The sequence below is a fragment of the Pungitius pungitius genome, chromosome 2 (assembly GCF_949316345.1).
Source record: "Pungitius pungitius chromosome 2, fPunPun2.1, whole genome shotgun sequence".
Classification (NCBI taxonomy): Eukaryota; Metazoa; Chordata; class Actinopteri; order Perciformes; family Gasterosteidae; genus Pungitius; species Pungitius pungitius.
Window position 1 is genome coordinate 8,326,298 of NC_084901.1, and position 19,385 is coordinate 8,345,682.

The 19,385-nt window shown below is 49.2% G+C and overlaps 1 protein-coding gene and 1 non-coding gene across 4 annotated transcripts; both read left to right on the forward strand.

Moving 5' to 3' along the window:
* Positions 1-14: 14 nt before the first annotated feature.
* LOC119210228 (bromodomain-containing protein 1-like) lies at positions 15-12,469 on the forward strand. Of its 3 annotated transcripts, none has more exons than XM_037460015.2 (13): positions 15-762; positions 1,874-3,275; positions 3,524-3,680; positions 3,971-4,102; positions 4,206-4,334; positions 5,150-5,462; positions 5,554-5,919; positions 7,346-7,963; positions 8,203-8,344; positions 8,478-8,611; positions 9,485-9,594; positions 10,124-10,278; positions 10,843-12,469. In XM_037460015.2, the coding sequence occupies exons 1-13, from the start codon at positions 744-746 to the stop codon at positions 11,024-11,026; spliced, it is 3,861 nt and encodes a 1,286-aa protein (XP_037315912.2). In that variant the 5' UTR covers positions 15-743; the 3' UTR covers positions 11,027-12,469. The 3 variants fall into 3 exon arrangements, with proteins under 3 accessions (XP_037315912.2, XP_037315911.2, XP_037315913.2); XM_037460014.2 differs by having other exon boundaries at positions 19-762; positions 7,343-7,963; XM_037460016.2 differs by lacking the exon at positions 15-762 and adding an exon at positions 787-1,151 and having other exon boundaries at positions 7,343-7,963.
* Positions 4,901-4,973, forward strand: trnak-cuu (transfer RNA lysine (anticodon CUU)). The gene has a single exon. It is a non-coding gene; the product is annotated as a tRNA-Lys (tRNA).
* Positions 12,470-19,385: the final 6,916 nt, after the last annotated feature.

Consider the following 19,385-nt stretch of genomic DNA (forward strand, 5'->3'; position numbering starts at 1 on the left):
GCGTTTAGCCAATATGTCACGTACCATCCTGCATCAAACCTACTTTTACTGAGTTTGTGTTGTAAAAGTGACGTTGTGTTTTTGTATTAAGTGTTAAGTCTTTCACAAGGGTCTTTGTTAGTTCTATAGCAGTTGTTGAACTAAATTGTTTTTATGGGTGAATTCATTGGAAAGCTAGTTATTCCAAAAAATAAATAAAGAAACACATTTACAACCAAATAACTACTTTTTAATTAATTCATGAATTACTGGTGGCGTGTGTTGCGTTCACGCTCATTCCGAAATAACAGGGAATCAAGCTGGTTTTTGTTTTATGTTTTTACGGTAAAAGGCACTCAAAAGGTACATGGACCCAAACAGGATCGCACTTGTTTTTCCACAACACTGCTTTATCACAGCGTCTAACCCGACGTCCTGAAGGGCCATATTTAAGGGGGCCAAGTGGTCCCTATGGTTGGGAATAGTAAGGGTCCGCTGATCTACTCAGGGTCCTGACCATTGCAGGACATGCGTGAATGAATAGCACGGAGAGTCTGTAAGACCCGCTTCTTGCAACCCGGAGGTCCGCGGCGGTCTCTGGGGCCGCGACCTCCCCTAAAAACATCACGCTATTGTCTCCGGGGCTTTTTGTTCTTTCACCCAGCTAGTAAGGAAACACATTGGAGATTAAAAAAAAGAGAAGACAACGCGTTGCCCGTGTGACAGATGGGGCTTTTGTGCGAAATCCACGACTCGCCACCGACATGACCTCCGGCGTCACACGTAAGGGTCGTGCGTGCGGGTGGGAGTTGTCTGCTGAGACGCATTGTTGTGTTGGGGGATGAGCCGTCCGTAACCCGCTGCTGCTGCTGCTGCTGGAGCTACTTGCTCCCGGTCGGCGGTGGCTAGCGAGTGACTGCGGCCCTATGAGTGGTCCACAATGCAAAACGGCTGTATGTTCTCTTTAGATTTCAACACCGAAACCCTCGCGGGCGCCCACGGGGCCTCTTTTCTATTTTACTAGAAGCTGAGGGGGGGCCCGGTATCGCCCGTTGGATGAGAACACTGTGTGCGGAACTAGAGCCTCTTAGCAGGCCGTGTCGCCATTGCTTTGTACGGTCGCTGTCTTGCTACGGTCTCCCTAAGCTAGCAAAGCTGTTGGTGAACCCGAGGTATGTGTTTTTCTTCTGTTTTATTGCGTCCTTCTGTCCCTTCTTTTGTTGAAGAAAATAATCCCCGCATCTGCAAAAAAAAGGGCTTGGCATGCGTTGTTTTTAAAATAGCTCTCGTTTTTGTTTGACGCCATTTGCTTCGTTTTAGGGGGAGGGTTGAGTGGCTAGCTCCCGTGGCTAGCTAGCTGGCTTGCCACTGTTGTTGTTAGCAACTTGGGCCACTTTTGACTGCGAGTTGTTATTCGGGAGAGGGCATTCTCAGTCTCTGCGCCAAATGGGCAAGCGCTAACTCCTGCGCAGTTCAAAAGTGCCCCGTGTGACCGCCTCCCGCCGCGTTTAAATGCCTCAGCTGCTCGGCTGAACTGAAGGTCCAGCTGGCTGCCATCGCTAACGTTACAGCAGAGCTCCTGTAGGTCCAGGCATCAGTGGAACTTTCTCACTTCCTGCGGCCTCTTTGTCTCGTGTGTGTATTTTTACACCTCCAGTTGAAAGTTGATTAAAACCATTTCTTTTGAAAATGAAATGGGGTTCCCCCCCCCCCCATAAGCAATAAACCTGTCAATTATGTTGTTTTTATAATGTTTAGGGGCCTGCTAAGTGAGTGTCTGTCAAATCCTTCAAAAAACTGTATCATTGTTCACCCAGACCCCCTGGAACTCTTCAAAACAAACACACACACACACACACTAAAATAAATTTTCCCCACTCCCGCCTGTCCGCAGCAACACGGAGCGCCAGGATGAAGAAGAAAGCTCGGCAGCACCGAGTGGCGGTGCCGCAGAGGCCCCCGTCTCCCATCAAGCCCTCCCCCAACAAGCAGATCCTGACCTACGCCCAGGCGCAGCGCATGGTGGAGTTCGCCGTCGACGGCCGCCTCCATCGAATTAGCATCTACGACCAGCTGGACGTGGTCTCGGACGACGACCCCATGGTGCAGGAGATGATGGAGTGCACCAGCAATAAGGAGAACGCGGAGAAACCACAGCAGCAGGTCCTCGTGAGGTCAGTCCGGCTAAAAAACAACCAGGAGAAGAGAAACGCTGCCCTGGGCATCAATGTTCATGGAGATGGAGGCGGACACCAGGCGGCCAGTAATGCGGTTCCAAAGCTTCAAGAGCCCAAATTCCGCACGGTGGAATACAACCTTCCCGCTGTTCCCAAACCATCCGCTGCCTTTTACAAATATGCAGAGAAGACTGAGGAGGAGCTGGACGAGGAGACGGAGTACGACATGGACGAGGAAGACTACGCCTGGCTGGATTTGGTCAACGACAAACGGAGGAGCGAAGGCGTCAGTCAGGTCTCCCACAACGTCTTTGAGTTCCTCGTCGACCGCTTCGAGAAAGAGCTGCACCTGGAGAGCCTGGACCAGAGCAGCGAGAAGCAAGCGCCCGTGGACGAGGACGCCGTCTGCTGCATCTGCGGGGACGGCGAGTGCCACAACGACAACGCCATCCTGTTTTGCGACCTGTGCAACGTGGCGGTGCACCAGGAGTGCTACGGCGTGCCCTACATCCCAGAGGGCCAGTGGCTGTGCAGACACTGCCTCCAGGCGCCCGCGCGGCCCGCCGACTGCATCCTTTGCCCCAACAAGGGCGGCGCGGTGAAGAAGACGGACGACGGCCGCTGGGGCCACGTGGTGTGCGCCCTCTGGGTCCCCGAGGTGGGCTTCTCCAACACCACCTTCATCGAGCCCATCGACGGCGTCGGCCAAATTCCCCCGGCGCGCTGGAAGCTCACCTGCTACCTCTGCAAGGAGAAAGGCGTCGGGGCGTGCATCCAGTGCCACCGAGCCAACTGTTACACCGCCTTCCACGTCAGCTGCGCCCAGAAGGCCGGCCTCTTCATGAAGATGGAGCCGATCAAAGACGTGACGGACGCCGGGGAGCACACGTTCTCGGTGAAAAAGACGGCCTACTGCGGAGCCCACACCCCCAGCGGGTGCGTCAGGAGGCCGCTGACCATCTACGACGCCGCCAAACCCAGAAATGGACTGTGTAAGAAGGTGGATAAAGGGCGGGGCGCCGGCAAGGGGCAGTCCAAAGGAAAGAAGAAGAGCAAGAGGCCCGAGCCTGAACCCGAAGCCGCGACCCTCGCCGCCGTGCCTTCGTTTCCTGTTCACAGGTATGCATGAGTTGTGTTGATGACGGGAGGGCGGAGCGGCGGGATGGCGTCTTCGGCATCGTGTGTATCGAGTGCTGTTTAAAATGCGGCTTTAAGCTCGTCCTCGGCTGTCAACGTCAATATTACTTTTTAATTCAACCATGGTGCCCTCGGAGGGAAACAACAAGTGGCCCCTGAAGGTGTGCTAGTGGCTGCCGTGTCTCCCCTGGCGCTGCTCTCCTAACATCCGTCTTCCTGGCTCCCCACAGGTTACAGACCATCCTGAACCAGGTGTCGGTTCAGAAGAAGAGGGCGTTTGTGGAGCTAGTTCTAAATTACTGGACATTAAAGAGGCAGTCCAGGAATGGGCTTCCCCTCATCAGACGCCTTCAGACGAGCATGCTGTCTCAGAAGAACGCACAACCGGTTTGTTCCTCTGTCAGTCGGCCACAGAAGGCCTTCAGTCTTCACTTTGCCTTCTACAAACCTGCCCATAGTTTTCTGAACTTGAAAATGTCAACACTTTTTACATTTGTTTTTTTCCCAGTCAGCTTTTCAACACGTCCCGCCATTAACAAGGTGGTTGACTATGTGATATGTGTAGGTGCTAGTTTAGAAAAATGTGGATCCTTGTGGCAGAAAAACCTCCCTGTACCTACGCTTTGATTCTACCCAGAGTCTCAATGTACGTTCTTTCGTTTCCTCGTGTTCTCCAGCGGCAGTGCGAGGAGGAGAGCAGGGCCCTGAAGGACCAGCTGAAGGAGTGGCACCGTCTCCGACACGACCTGGAGCGAGCCCGGCTGCTGCTGGAGCTGATCCGCAAGAGGGAGAAGCTCAAGAGGGAAGAGGTAGGACTTCTGACTCCCCCCCCCAGCTCGGATACGTTCTGCTTGGGAAAGGAATGAAACCGTCTGACCCAGTCATGGATTCCCCTCTGTGCTTGTGCTGCAGATCAAACTGCAGGAGACCCTCCTAGAGATACAGTTGAGTCCCTTCAGCATTTTGCTCAGAGCCCTGTTGGACCAGCTGCAGACAAAAGACCAAGCCAAGATCTTCACCCAGGCGGTGGATGTCAATGAGGTGAAGTACAGTTGGTACCAGAGCGCAGTTCTTTTGTCGAGTTTGTCCACACATAATCTACATCCTCTCAGGCAGTTGCACTGTTTTATTGGTCTTCTCCGATAGTGGAAAAATTGCAGTGTTGTAGCTCTAACAAGTTAAGACAGTGCAGCAAAAAAATCCCATTGGGTCTACAGTTTTTTTTGACAGGTAAACTATTATTACTTTATCTGATGGCGGTTCTCCATGAGTCCAGAGTGCAGAGGACTTCAATTTCCACCCGCAGACTTCCTGCTTGACAAACTGGATTTACTTTTTCACATTTCAACGGAATGAAAGCACACTACCGGATAAACAGTGCATCTGATTCCACCAGTTTTTCTGCCCCATGCAAATGCTTCAGAGATTTGAACTCTTTTGTGTTTTCCTCACTGTAAATATTAACTACCATTTGCCTGATGTGCAAAAAAACACCCGAGCAAACTACAAAGACGATGGACAGCAGACAACTGTGTGGAATGTGTAACTAGAGATTAAGGTCCACCAGCACACGTGACAAAATATGTGAAGGAAGGAACGAAGGACAAGCCCGGCTAGCTCAGTCGGTAGAGCATGAGACTCTTAATCTCAGGGTCGTGGGTTCGAGCCCCACGTTGGGCACTCCTTTTGACTTTTGGGTCTACACTCTTGTGGGTCTGGGTATGTCATGTTTTGAATGATTGAACTACGGAAGTGCATTCTATATATTTTTCAAGCATTTTTGGTTGACGTGGTTTATTTTTGTTTTTAACTGTGGAAGTAATTGTATTAAATGTACTATCTGCCATTTACTGTAGGTCCCCGACTACCTCGACCACATCAAGCACCCGATGGACTTCTCCACCATGCGGCAGCGCATCGACACACAGTCCTACAACAACTTTGACCAGTTTGAGAACGACTTCAACCTCATTGTTGACAATTGCATGAAATACAACTCAAAGGACACCTATTTCTACCGGGCTGCCGTTCGCCTCCGAGACCAGGGCGGGTCCCTGCTCAGAAAGGCCCGGCGGGACGTGGAGAAAATAGGCTTTGACTCCGAGAGCGGCGTGCACCTGGCCGAAGCGCCGGAAATGAAGGTGCCAACATCGTTTTCGTGGGAGGACGGTAAGGGATGCACTGGGTGTCAGGGGGGGGGGGGGGGGGGATAAGAAATAGTCCCAGAATTTGTTGAGCAAAACCACGTTTCTCTCCTTAGTCGACCGCCTACTGACGCCGGCAAATCGGCAGCACCTGCCTCTGGACCAGCAGCTGCAGCAGCTCCTGGAGAAGTTTGACCTGACCTGCGCCATGAAGTCCAGCCCCTCTCGCAGCAAGCGCCTGAAGCTACTCAAAAAGACCATCAACGACGTGCGCAATGAAATGAGCCTAAAGAGAGTGCAGCCCTCCGGCCACCACCACCACCACCATCATCACCACCATCACCACCACCACCATCATCAGCACCACCACCATTCGACTCCCTCCACTTCGGCGTGCTCTTCATCAGCTGCCTCGCACACGGTGTTGAGTACTCCAAAAGAAGACAGAATGAAGCTCAATGGTCATTTTCCAGATGACGAGGGTATGTATTGGGCTGGATTTGGCTATATTTATTTTTTCTTTTATTATTACTTATTTCTTTTTCTGTTTGATGCTTCGCTTTGAGATTTTAAAGACAACAACGTGGCTTTAATATCCTGAAGCTCAGACCAGAGGTCAGAGGTTAACCCCTCCCAACCCAGATCATTGCCTTACAGAGCAATGTCACATGTCATGTCTCCTACCAGTGGTTTGTGAAACATGGTCGTATCGCCATAGTTTTTTAGTAAAACATCACTGTAGTGCTTCCAGAAATCTGAATCTCTTTCCTCCTTTCCGATTCTTGGAATGTTGTCGTCTGGCTCGGGTTACTGCTGTCATTTCACCAGGAGGCAAATGTGAGGAAACACGCATTCTGGTTTACGTGGAGGAAACAGAGGCTCCGTGACCGGCAGTCAACGCTTTTGCCTCAGTGCGGCTTGTTTCCACATACCTCGCCATGCTATTACCTGCACATTGCAAATACAAATACACCTGATGTGGGCGCAAAAGCGAGTCTTATCAGATTGATCAGTGGGTGCAGCACACACTTATACTTAATACTTGTTGCACCATGACATCATTTTCAGAGAGTTTGTCATAAAAAGTTCATGGCCAGTGTCGCAACTGGCGATTTTGTGTCCAAAAACCTCCCAACTCCTCCTCCATCACTGTGTTTTATTATAACAAATGGCTCACACATAACCTTTTGTGAGCTGCTGATCACAGAAGCAGAGAGCCACATGGATGGCGTGGTGTGCTCCGTGCTACAGCATCTCACCGCGCCACGGCCGTGGGCCCTACAGTTTAAACTGGCACACTTAATCAGCCACATTAAGGTTGCTAGGGAAGGAAAAATTCATTTAGCTCTTATTTTTTTTATTCATGAAAGCGCCTCGGTGTTATGCTAATATGATGCCTTGTTTTACTTTTATGATAAACCAAAAGCCATTCCAGAATGTGCAATGTCAGCACTTCTCCAAACAAAGTGTGTGGGTGTTGCAGCGCTTTACCGTCGGTAATAGCATAATACTACAGATCACATTTGGTGGGCTTTGTCATGGCTGCACTTGCAGTTGTATTGTTTATGGTTTTTTTATTTTTATGAATGACTTTATTTTTTTGTTGTTCTTCCCAAAAGATATGCCAAGGAATGCATTGCTAATGATTTACCACGACAAAACGTATTGTTTTCTATTCCTATATCACCACGAGGAAATAATGAGGATGAAAGAGCACATGAATAATAACACATGGGGGAAAAAAGACAACTGACCCACCTGTATCCAGAGGAATTAAATGATATAAGATGAATAATATGTGTTGTGCTTATTAGTTGCATTTTGAATGATTCATGTTCGCTCCTTAGTCCCAATGAAGACAATAAGCAGTTTGTCTGTATGTCTGTTTCTCCCCTCCTCCAACAGTAGACAAGTCTCTTCCTCCCAAACTGGAGCCTTCGGACTCCATCCCCCCACTCATCCACTCTGGCACCGACCCCGGGCCCCCCACCCTCAGACCCGTCGACGCCGCCCCGGACTGCGAGGACGGGCACCCGAGCGGCTTCGGCGGGGAGGCGCCCGCGCTGCTGTGCTCCGCCCCCTCCCGCCTCAATGGCCTCTGCCGCGACGGCCTCCGAGGCTCGCAGCTGGACGGGGACGTCAGCGTGGTGGCCACGTCGACCCTGGCGGGGCCCACGGGCAGCGTCAACCGCCGGACCGCCGTGCTCTTCCGCAAGTCGAAGGCCGCCGGCCCCCACAAGGCGCCCGCGAGGAGCAGGGCCGGCGAGGGGCCCGGCGGAGTCAACAGGAAGGGGGGCGCGGAGGAGGAGGAGGAGGAGGGGGAAGAGAAGGTGGGGCTGGAGGAGAAGGAGTCCGGGGAAGGCGGCGCGCAGCTGGGCTCCCAGTCCTTCCTGTCCGTGGTCATACCCAGGCTGGAGACGCTGCTGCACAGCAAGAAGAGGAAGCACAGCGAGGAGGAGGAGGAGCAGGGAGGAGAGGGGGAGCAGGAAAAGGAGGGGGAGTCCCCCGTGAAGCGGCTCGACACCGGTAAGAACGAGTGTCAACAGAGGGGTTCCCCCGATCCCTGCGTTTCCCTTTGAGCTGCCATATGGCAGAACATGAATGGCGTCTCCTCAACGCATTGATGTAAATTAGCGCGGCAGGCTTCAGGTGTGCTGCCAACCGGAGGGGGAAGTGACAGTCAAAGCATCGCAATTAGCCCTCGTGGTGAAAAGCGTTTTTGAATATCTGTCATCAACGTTTTCTGGGGTCGCGCTGTGTCTCAGGCTTGTTGAGCGGTTTCCTGGAGGTGGTCGAGGAGGAGGAGCCGGTCGGCTCCAACGGGGCCGGTCGACCCGCCGAGCCGCGGAGGCGCTGCGCCTCGGAGTCGTCCATGTCCTCGTGCAGCAGCCTGCCAGGGAGCAACAGGTAGCCCACGTGAAATGAACACTTGCAAAAGCACCCAATATGATGCTGGCAAAACCAACAGGTCTCTTGTGTACGGCTCCCAGCAGTTTTGCCTCAATAGTTGTTTTTCTCCTTTTGTTTCATGTCTCTTTAGCACTGTTCTCAGCCTTCCAAAATGTGGGAAGGGAAAACCCGCCCTGGTCCGGAGGAACACTGTGGACGATAAGAGCGAATTAATTGCCTGCATCGAAACCGGGAACTTTGCAAAAGCTGCTCGAATCGCTGCCGGTGAGTTGGCTGCATTGTGTCTCCAAAGAGTGTCTTTTAAATTATGTACACAAACCACGCAATTCATACTCTATTTTGAGTTAATGTAGAGGATTTTCCGAGTGAAACTGTGATAATTAATTCTTTTGAATTCCGTGCTTCAGAATAGAGTGCCTCATCTGAAAGCAGGAACTGAGTGGGAGCCTGAATGATGTGAACGATAGTGTATTTAACTCGATGCTGGCTATTTAGAAGAATATCTAATTGTAAAACAGTAAAAATGGGAATACACTACATTGAGAACTGCAAACGTCACAAGTGAAAAATACATTAGAATGCAGTTCCATCTAGCGTATTTACACCGATAATGATGAATGAGAATGGCTTGCTGATATACAAGTCGAGCTTGACAACTAATGCATTTCAAACAAGCCCCCACATTTATCGCGACCTGTTGCTCTCGTTCTCGACCAGAAATGAGTGTGGCCAAAAGGTGAAAACAGTACAGTGAGCAGTGGTGTCTTTTTCAAGATGTCGGCAAAATCTTGTCCCCGGTGAACTTGTTCCTTAAAGTTAAAGTTCATGGAACGTACAAAACACTTTTGTATTCTCAGACACACAATTAATAAGCAGTGAGCCTTTTACTCTCTGTCTGCCACCACTCAGCGGCTGGAGCTTCTTCCCCAGTCACAAGTTCCCATTTAGTCGATAAAAGCTAAAATAGGCGGGTCAATTTCAACATCTGCCGTTCAGTGAGGCTCTTAAAGGGAAAAGCTGATCTCCCACCCTGATTTTGCCGTGGGCCTCTTGAAACGCGTTTCTGTGGGGGAGGGGGTTGTTTTTTTGTTTTGTAAACCACTTGTGACTCGTTTGGTGTTTTCCCTGCTCCCATAGAGGTTGGCAACAGCAATATTTGGATGCCCGCTAGTGCTGCAACAGTTGCATTGGAACCCCTGAAGCTAGTTTGGGCCAAATGTAGCGGATACCCTTCCTACCCTGCCTTGGTGAGTGTTTGTTTGGACAGAGCGCATGACTGAAGTCCCTTCTCTCTGACGTTTTTCCTGTCCTCTGTTCAAGTTGGAATGTAATTCTGACACTCCTGTCCCCACAAGAGGAAGCAATGCCTTCACTCCAGCTGCCCTTTTAGGTGTCCAGTGAGGTTGGGTGTCATATCCTGGTTTGTCCCCTAGATGGCAGCATTCTACTGTTAACCAGTATGATTTGACCTCAGAGTTAAAGGATGTGTGTGTGTGTGTGTGTGTGTGTGTGTGTGTGTGTGTGTGTGTGTGTGTGTGTGTGTGTGTGTGTGTGTGTGTGTGTGTGTGTGTGTGTGTGTGTGTGTGTGTGTGTGTGTGTGTGTGTGTGTGTGTGTGTGTGTGTGTGTGTGTGTGTGTGTGTGTGTGTGTGTGTGTGTGTCGTTTGCCATTGCCATATGCTCGAACGTAAGTCCGTGGGCGGATGTCTGCTTAGCCATGCCGCTGCATTCATGAGTGCAGATCTGTGTGTAACGTCCCCCCTCCTCGCCGTGCGTAGATCGTGGACCCGCACATGCCGCGCGTGGGCTGCCAGCACAACGGGGTGTCCATCCCCATGCCCCCCATGGACGTGCTCCGCATCGGAGAACAGATGCAGTACAAAGCCGAAGAGAAACTCTACCTCGTCCTCTTCTTCGACAACAAGCGCAGCTGGTGAGTGGACGCCGTCCAGGGGGCGTCGAGGTGATTTAAGCCCAAGCGAGGGTGAAACGCGCCATTGCGCTGGTCATTATTTTCCTGTGGCCGCATCACAACAGCTGTCGAGAGACGACAAATTGCTTCAGCCCGAGAGAGGCGTTTGTAAAGTTCCACCTGGACTCCCGTCCCCGGGAGAATGGTGGTCCGTCCTTCACAGTGAGGATGGTACTGGAGGCTTAATTACTTGGACCAGTAATTGTTGTTTGTTCCAATAATAAACAAAAGTATGCTTTTTAAAATGTTATTTCAGTTGATTAAATACTCCTTTTGTTTCATTTTATTGGTTTTGTCAGGTCCCACACACATCATTTTCCCTCCCAAATATCACTGCACTAGTATGAATTCAGTTTGTTACCTTTGCTCTTCTTTGTGTGAAGTGTTGACGCAAGTAATCATTTTATGTTATTGTATGATTTTTTTTCAACTGAATTTAATGCAAGAATGTAGTACTAGTAGTACCTCTTTAATAATTAAAACTCTTGTGTTTGATACGTGGACGCTGTCTTCTCGCCCCCTCAGGCAGTGGCTTCCCAGATCCAAGATGGTTCCCCTGGGAATGGACAAGACCTTAGACAAGATCAAGATGATGGAGGGACGTACATCCAGCATTCGCAAGGCCGTCCAGATCGCCTACAGCCGCGCCATAAACCACCTGAGCATCGTGCAGGACGAGCCGGTCAGCGACCTCAGCGACGTGGACTGACTCTGACCGCTCACACACACACACCCTGTTACCTCTCCTGTACCAATTTCCATCCTGCTCCCCCGGCTCTCCCCCGTTTCTGCCGGAGACTCTAATGTTTACTGGGGTCCCCCGCTCACCCCCCCCTCCCCTGCCCTCTTATCGCGTGCCGATGGGATGCCGCCGCCGCCGCTGCTGCTCAAATGAATGTGTCCATCTGACCCTCTCCACCCCGTGTGCTTAGAGCCCGTTCCTTTTATGCCCGACTCCGATTCCCGCCTCCAAAAATAACGATTGTGCTTTCAAATGAGAAGAAGAAAAAAAAGCGTGATCGGCCCCGTATGTTTTTTGGCAGCCTTGCCCGAACTCGCCAGCGGGGGTCGGGACTTTGTGGTGAGACGAGCGCTTGGCTCCGAGCGTTACGTTTTGACCGAGGGGCCGGTGGACTTGGCGGGCAGCCAGTTCATCACTTCTCTGTCCAGCTGTTAAATAAGTCGCTGGTGAAATAGCTGAAAGTTAGTCAGTGGTTGCCTTCAATCACCGTACGTCATACTGGTCATGTCCATTTTCACACACCTTCCTTTTGTATTTAAACTGTAAATGATCTGTACAGATGCCTGACACTAACTTATTTTGTAGTTTTGACAGAAATGAGTACTGTACAGGAGTTTTCTTAGTATTTATACTCGATGCATTCTTGGCACTAACAGTGCTATTTTGACAGTTGTGTATGATCAACGAGAATAAAATGGTTAAAGCCTTAGTGTAAAGGAGATTAGGGCTAAAATGTATTCCTTTTTTTAAGTTATTGAAGTTTATCATTGTAAGCTTCCATTTGGCATTAATCCTTTTTGTATTCCAAATAGTTTTAGTATATTTTTGTTCATATATATATTTATATGATTTGAAGTCTCTGAAGCTCATACAGTCTGATGTGGACCCAGAACGCGTATATTGTACTGAAGAAACCAAAAAGGTCGCTAAAGGTTTTTTTTCTCTTTTTTTTTTTTTTCTTGCTGATTAATTTCCTGTGTGATGTGTGAAATTATTGCCAAAAAAGAAGATATTACAGTAGAGTGTATTTTTCTGTGATACGTCTGACTGTTACTTGGTTTTGCTGTAGTTGGGGCTGCAGTAACTTATTGTAAAGTATTTGCATTACTTTATATCCAAGGAAAGACGTGCGAGGTGATTGTGGTAAAGCGGCACATTCTAAGGTGGCTACTTGCCTTCTTTTTGAGTAGTTTTTTTTTTTTTTTTTTTTAAACTTCTTTTGTAGTTGTAGACTTCAAGACATTTAATTTCATATAATTGCCTATTTTCTTTCTGGCTAGCATTGGCCCGCTTTGATATATTTCATTTTTTGTATTTAACTGTCGTAGTTTTCTTTTCATTTTTTTTTCTTCTTTTTAATCGGGTCGTATGAAATATTGCTGGGGCTCTTTTTTTTTTTTTCTAGCAAAAAATAAAAGACAAACAAATATGAACTCTCGCTTTGTTTTTAATGTATTGTCTCACCTCAGTGTTCAAAGCTTATTCCACTCTTCTCCTTTTTTGTTTCAAGCATTCTCAAACTCGCTGCTAAAAAAAAAAGTCACAATGCCCGAGCCTTGTCTGGGGCTCGAGCAGGACCCAAATTCTCCTCAATGTCCCTTGTGAGAAGTGCGCCTCCTTCATGGTTGGCAGAGGGCAGACTCTAATTCAACCTACAACCTGCCATATGGCACCGCACCCTGCTCATCTACTCGGCCCATGATTGTCCACTTAAATAGAAAATTGTGTCCCGCAAGGTTGCCAGGTATGCGAGTTTCTGTATTCCAGCAATTTTGTGTGAAGTTTTGAAGATCACGGGTTCATAATGAAAGTCTGGGGGAAGAAGGATCCGACGCCACGTTGAACGCAAGGCGGCGTGCGGCTGCACAATCGGTTCACAGGACTTTTAACGGTCTGATTTCTTTCTTTGGTTTTTATTTTCCGATTAGAAAATATGCTCTGAGATGCTGTCGGTCCCACTGTTTGTACTCTGCGAGCATCAGAACTTAAGCCATAAGGTCATGAGTTTGGTTTTGGGTATCTGACAATAATCCCGTCTCCCCCTCAAACGATTTAACGAACGGCTCCTGCTTCCTTGAATATTGTTTTAAAGTCCTGGAACCACAAGCCTTAGTTCAAAGACCGCATTCAAACTTTAAGGACATAGATGATCGTAATGTTAGTGTTCTGCTCATATTTGATTCTGCAAAACTTCTTTCTTATTCAAGACTATTGGAAAAATGAATGTAATTTAAATATTATGTGGCAACTGCTCACTTGAATTTTCAACTGATTTTTTTTGTAATTGTAAAGTAATTCATTTCTATCTCAAGTGTTGGCACGGAGCTTCTTGTTGATCCATCGTTATTGTGTGAATCGTTGCTGTGCCAAAGGACATTTACATTTGAGAAATGGTCTTCGATCACACCTGCTTCTTCCCACGTGAATGCAGCTTTTCGAGTGGGAACACTTGCTCCTCAAGCAGCAGCCTCTCGGCACTCAGCCCGCATCCTCCGAGCTGGCCCTTTGCATCTCAGCTTTGTGTCTTCGACATTAATCTACGCAAATGAAACTTTACAGAGAATCTGTTTTTATCAAAATGATAAAGTAAGTTGTCTCCCACACACCCGAATACTAATAGTCTTCCCAATGAACTGAAGGTGGAAGTTACTGATGTTAACAATATGTAATCTCAATCAATCAATAAGGTAATGCCGCAGGAACACCAAGACATTAAACATATTTAATAGGCTTTGTATTAATGTCGGATTACGTGTTTTCTTTTTCTTGTACCTCTTTAGGTTTGGAATTGTTGTTCCAAATAGTTATAGTTAAGTAAAAAGTACTCTTAAGTCAGTCAGTATGTAGTCAAATACAGATTGGCTATTCCCCGTTATGTCCACCGGGGGGCGCTGTGGCTCCACGCCACGCCTCCCCCTCGGGGATGTCGTCTACAAACCAGGCACACCTGAACGTCCACCTGCTCGCCTAACACCCCCCCCCCCCCTTTCCTCCCTCCCTCCCTCCCCCACTCTCACACTAATCAGGTAGCCATCAGTATTCAGCGTATAAACCTTCTCCATCGTTGTGTTCAAATGGCGATTAGAGAGAATGTCAATTATTGCTAAATCCATCAGAAGACCCCGGCTCCGAAAGTCCGTCTTTTCCTCCTCGCTATTCCTGTCGTGTTGGAGCGTGGGCAGACACTCGTGCTCTTAGAACTTTGGGTATGTATTCATGTGTTGGTGTGCAGACGGATGTGGGCTACCTGGGATGGGAGGCTGCAGGTGGAACACAAGCCAGTTGAACCCATAACATCTTTTCCGCACTTTTGACGTTTTGCTCTTCGGCTTTATTTATTTAAAAAATAAAAATAATAATAATAATAAAAGAGCCTGAGCGAGCCGCGTCTCGGATGCAAATTTTTTTGATGGAAGCATTTGAAATATGCATTTTTTACCTAAGCCAATCCATCTTTTGTTATTTTGAGCCATTGACATTCAGAGATGCAAAGCGTTATGGGGATTAAATGAGCTAGTAATGCCGCCCCCCCCCCCCCACTGATATAAAAAGCCACCTTCAAACCACATTGAAAGACAACTCCCCATCTCTATAAACAGTCGCGGCTAATGTAGTCGCGCGCACAGAGAGGCACGGCACCGTCTGACTCCATCACCACCTCTCCTCCTTTTGTCTGTCTGTCTCCACCAGATACTAATTGCGTGGGGAGGTAAACATTGCAGTCAAGTGGAGAGGACGGCGAGTCAAGCGTGAATATCAATCCGCCCCCCCCCCCCCCCCCCACACACACACACTGACGCACACATCCACCCTCATCAGTGGCATCGGATGACTCTGACCGAGTTGGAGGTGATCTCATTAGAGCGGTGCTCCGGGTGCCGCAGGCCCGCAATAACATCCGGGTGGAGGCCTCTGAAAGTATGCGAGCCTGCAGAGAGCTCACCAGGTAAGACGTGTGTGTGTGTGTGCGTGCATGTGCGCGTGTGTGTGACAGGGCCGTAGACACCCCCCCCCCCCCCCCCCCTTCCCAATCCACCTGCACCAGCGTCACCAAGGTTCAGGGAGGAAATGTCACACAAACGCCTCAGCAAGTGTTCATAGCTGAGTGTATGTGTGTGTGTGTGTGTGTGTGTGTGTGTGTGTGCGGGCTTGTTACCATATTCATGCATGCGATTATTAGGAGCACCAGCAATGCGTCAGGAGGTGACAGCAGGGCTTTGCCTGGGTGGCACACCGCTGTGGAAACTAATTCCCACGATTTCTCCCAGAGATTTTGGCGATTCGTAGAATATTTTCATAGAATCTCTTTATTTATTTTTATCACCAAAGCAGAGGGACCAACAGGCACGAGACTGCTTTCATTGTGCACCTCAGACCATTGTTGGTTCTCTTGACAAATAACCCAGTTGAAAAAGAAATGTCAATTTGCAGCTTTTTTTTTGTTGAATGTTGTTGTACACTGAATATCTTTGAGTTTGTCACAGAAAGCTGTGATGTGGGGATTTTGTTGATTAACTTTGAGATTGGGAACATTTTTAACGTTAACTCAAATCGGACCTACCTGAATCGGAGGGTTTAACATGTTTTCAAAAGAAAGTGAAGACAAGAAAGTATTCCCCTACAGGGACACAAACTCTTTAAAATACTGCAGGGACTCAGCTTCACTGTGACAGAAAGTTGGGAGGTTTGTGAGATGACTCGTAAAAAGCAACGCACTCTGAACCCTGACCCCCCTCCTCCTGCATTAAACATCACGCAAACCATTTCATTTTGGAACTTGCAAAGAAAAAATATTATTATCCTGCACCGCTCCTCCGTACCACCTTCTCCTTTTTTCACTCGCTTTGTGCCCCCTGCACCCCCCCCCTCGGCAGGTCCCTGATAGGCCCAATCTCCAGTGGCCATGTTCAAAACACTGGGCCAGAATAGCACAGGCCCTAGGTAGATAAATATTTATGGGGTGTGTTTTACTTCTTACCACAGAGGAGAAGTAGAAATAGTGTGTTTCCAAGGTGAGCAAAACAAACAACATCAAAGGAATTTAAATGCAGTTCATTTACATTTTCTCCCACAGTCACATGTTTCTGCAGAGATTATCGTTAGCTGGTTAATGAAAGGATTCTCGCCGGGGGCCAGATGACCTGATTATTGTGTGTTTTGCGGAAACGGGAGCCCAGGGGCATTGGCCAATGAGCCAGAAGCATTCGCGCACCGCCGCGTGCCGCGTGCAGTCGCTGGGGCCGTTGCGTTAGCGGCTCCCGGGCCGCCTTCAGACCGGCGGCTCCATCGATTAGCGTGAGCGGCGGTGAGAAAGAGCAGCGCTAATGGACGCCATGAAAGGGCTGCTCAGCAAGGGTTGAGCCAGAAAAAAATTAATATATATATATATATATATTTATTAGTAAATCATCAAGGGTCCCTTGAGGTGTCATTCATTTGCCGATAATCCGTAACCAACCATACGGGCTTTCACTCCTGCGGTCAAATCAGTGTGTTTACCTCTCTGCGACTCGTCACATGTGGACCCGTCAAACGCAGCCAGGCGACTCTCTAATTATCCGATAATGTCATGATTCAGCTGGCTCCGGAACTGTGATGGTATGTGTGTGTGTGTGTGTGTGTGTGTGCCCTGTTGGTTGGCTGGCTGGAAGGGGGCGGGGGCGGGTGGGGGAGGGGACAAAGATGTCAGGCCACAGCAGGCCTCAGAGCGTGGCCCTTTGATGTGAAAGATAATTACTCGTGTAGTTAAGATCATTAGCAGAAGTCCAGAATACAAGTAAATAGGCAAACTGTCGCTCCCGCTGTAGCCTGAATGAACTCAAGCTGCGAGTCAAACAGCGTGGGACTTTTATTTGTTTATTCTTCTTTGCTGAGAGTTAAATTCAATCGAGGATGCGCTTTTGCCAGCGGTTTTAATTTTCATGTCCGCTACAGTTTGTTCACGGGTCACTTGGGGAGAACCGCCGTGTTAAAAGAAAAGTGAAAAGTGGCATGAAGCCTTTGGTGGGGCCCAAGGGGAGGGTGGGGTGGGGGGGGCTTTGTGAAGTCTCAGGCGGCCAAGTTGCATGGTGGGTAACGTAGTGCCCAAGACTGGGAGGAAGAGTTTGTGGGATAGCAAACAGGGCACCTCTGATTAAATGCTGATTGATGCTGTTTTCAGTATTAGTTCATTTATTATGTATAAAAGGGCCACATAATAGCGCTGATGTTTTTATCCGTAGTCCCTTAACAGGTCACAGCAAGAATAACACATGAACAAACAGTACATGATAAAGCAAAAATATAAGTGTTGAAAAAGAATAAACAATTTTCATTTTCATTATACTCAATACGTAACTGGGATTCAAACCAATCCACCGAGCATCAGAACTCTCAAGTAGGGATGATCACTTGTGGATCATGTCCTACAGTTGCGTCGATGTGTCTGAAGGGGGGGGGGTTGGAGGCGGTGAAGCCTCCGGGGCGAGTCTTTGTGTGTGTGTGTGTGTGTGTGTCTTAAGTGGCTTCATCCCGAGCACTCGCGGAGAGGAGACTCCCCCGCCGTTCTCATCACCATTCTGCCACATTCCAAGGACACTGTTGTGATTGACAGAGCTTAATGTGTATCTCGCCAGAATTGGATTTGATCCTGGGGGCTCTGCAACCCCCCCCCCCCCCACCCACTCCCCCTACTCCTACCTTCCCCTCTCTTCCCTCTGTCAGACAAACAGAAACAGAATTACCTCTCTCCTGGAGCGTCTCCGTCCTGCCCGGCTCGCTGCTTTGTGGCCAGATCCTGGATCTGTGTCGCTGGGTGATTGTGGGAGGGACGCAGGGGGGGGGGGGGTAGGGGGAGGATTTGTCCCAGCGAAAAAGAAGAAAAAGGGCTGGTGCGACTGTAAGGCCGCTTGTTGTGATGCGTGCGCATTGTATTTTTATGTACAGGTGTGTGTGTGTGTGTGTGTGTGTTGTAGCATATGCGTCCGCAGTTTGGCCCGCCTGTTTGTGCCTGAAGAGAGGGGGGGGTGGTGGATGAGGGAGGGAGGGAGGGAGGTGATTGTATATGCACCTGCTGCCTGCCGCAGAGCTATAATTTCCCCCCTCGCAGAATTTAGCTGAATAATCGCACTTCCCCTGCTGGCACCTCACGCTCCAAAGCGCTGATGAGATGGAACAAAACAATGATTTGTGGCGGGCCTGTCAGGGGCGCCACACCACGCTCCGTTTGGGGTCGATGCGACTTCCCCCCCCCCCCCCCCCCCCTCCTGTGGTTTGGGTAAACTTTTTCCCACCTCACATACATCAAGGCCTAATGAACGCCCGCCAAAATAAAAGTGGGCCTGAGTCTCAGGCGTCCCTCCGCGGTGACCTCGGCTGTCAGCAGCACGCACGGCGTTGGCGACGTGAGAGCGGTTCCAATCTTCGGAGAAGTGTAGCATCGGTTTCGCCGTGTTGCGAAGGCCGTGGGCATGCGAGCGCCCCCCACCCCCCCCACCACCACCACCACCACCACCTGTTCTCCCCCGGCTTTTAGATAGCTACATCTTGTCTCCTACAGATCTGTGGCAGCGACGTCCTTATCGCCGGCGAAAGAGCCCGCCATCCAGGTTTACCCGTTGGGCTGAAGACTGACATTACTGCAATAGCATCCCGTCTTATCTGTGTCTGAGGCTCGGAGGGGGTGGAGGGGGCGGGAGGGGGGGGGGGGGGGGCGCGAATGCAGACCAAGACAGATGCCCATTTCGGCTGAGAAGCAGACAATGAGTTTCTATCTTTGGTTCCGTGTGGCGACGCTGCTGAAGTGCCCCCCCCCCTTTTTATCCATTCATACATGTGTGGACAAACGCAGTGTGATGTGCTGGGATATGATCTGTGTTTGTGTCCTGTAGGCTCTTTGTTATCCGGTGTTTTTTAAATTTTTTTTATACAAATGCTTCATAAATATTTACCGTTCCATGAGCATTTATTTGTCTCTCCTGGAGTCCGAATCAATGTGACATTCAGCCATCATCGAGAACATTCGCCAGGCCTCATTTAGTCCTCTTGCCACGTCCGTTGCCTTCTTCCCACTGGGTGTGATATATTTACTTTCAACGCGCGATGCGCATGGCTGTGGAACATCGACTCAGTCGGAGTGAAGGACTCTCAAAGACGCCTTTAGGTGGAAGCCTCGCGCCAACACAAAGCCTTTAACTCCATCCCAAATTCAACACGCCGTTGCGGGCATTGTTGTTTTGGGGGTCGGGATGCAGTTTTTTTTTTTTTCATACACCCAAATTTTTTTTTGAATTTGCACGCTTTTAATAAGCAAAGGTCAATGGTAATTAAGCTTTATCCTCCACCAACA

Excerpts from the sequence above, each read along its gene's own strand:
- LOC119210228 (XM_037460014.2), top strand. Across the intron at positions 4,335-5,149 it reads AGGCGGTGGATGTCAATGAG|GTCCCCGACTACCTCGACCA; the intron begins GTGAAGTACAGT and ends CATTTACTGTAG. Across the intron at positions 9,595-10,123 it reads ACCCTTCCTACCCTGCCTTG|ATCGTGGACCCGCACATGCC; the intron begins GTGAGTGTTTGT and ends CGCCGTGCGTAG.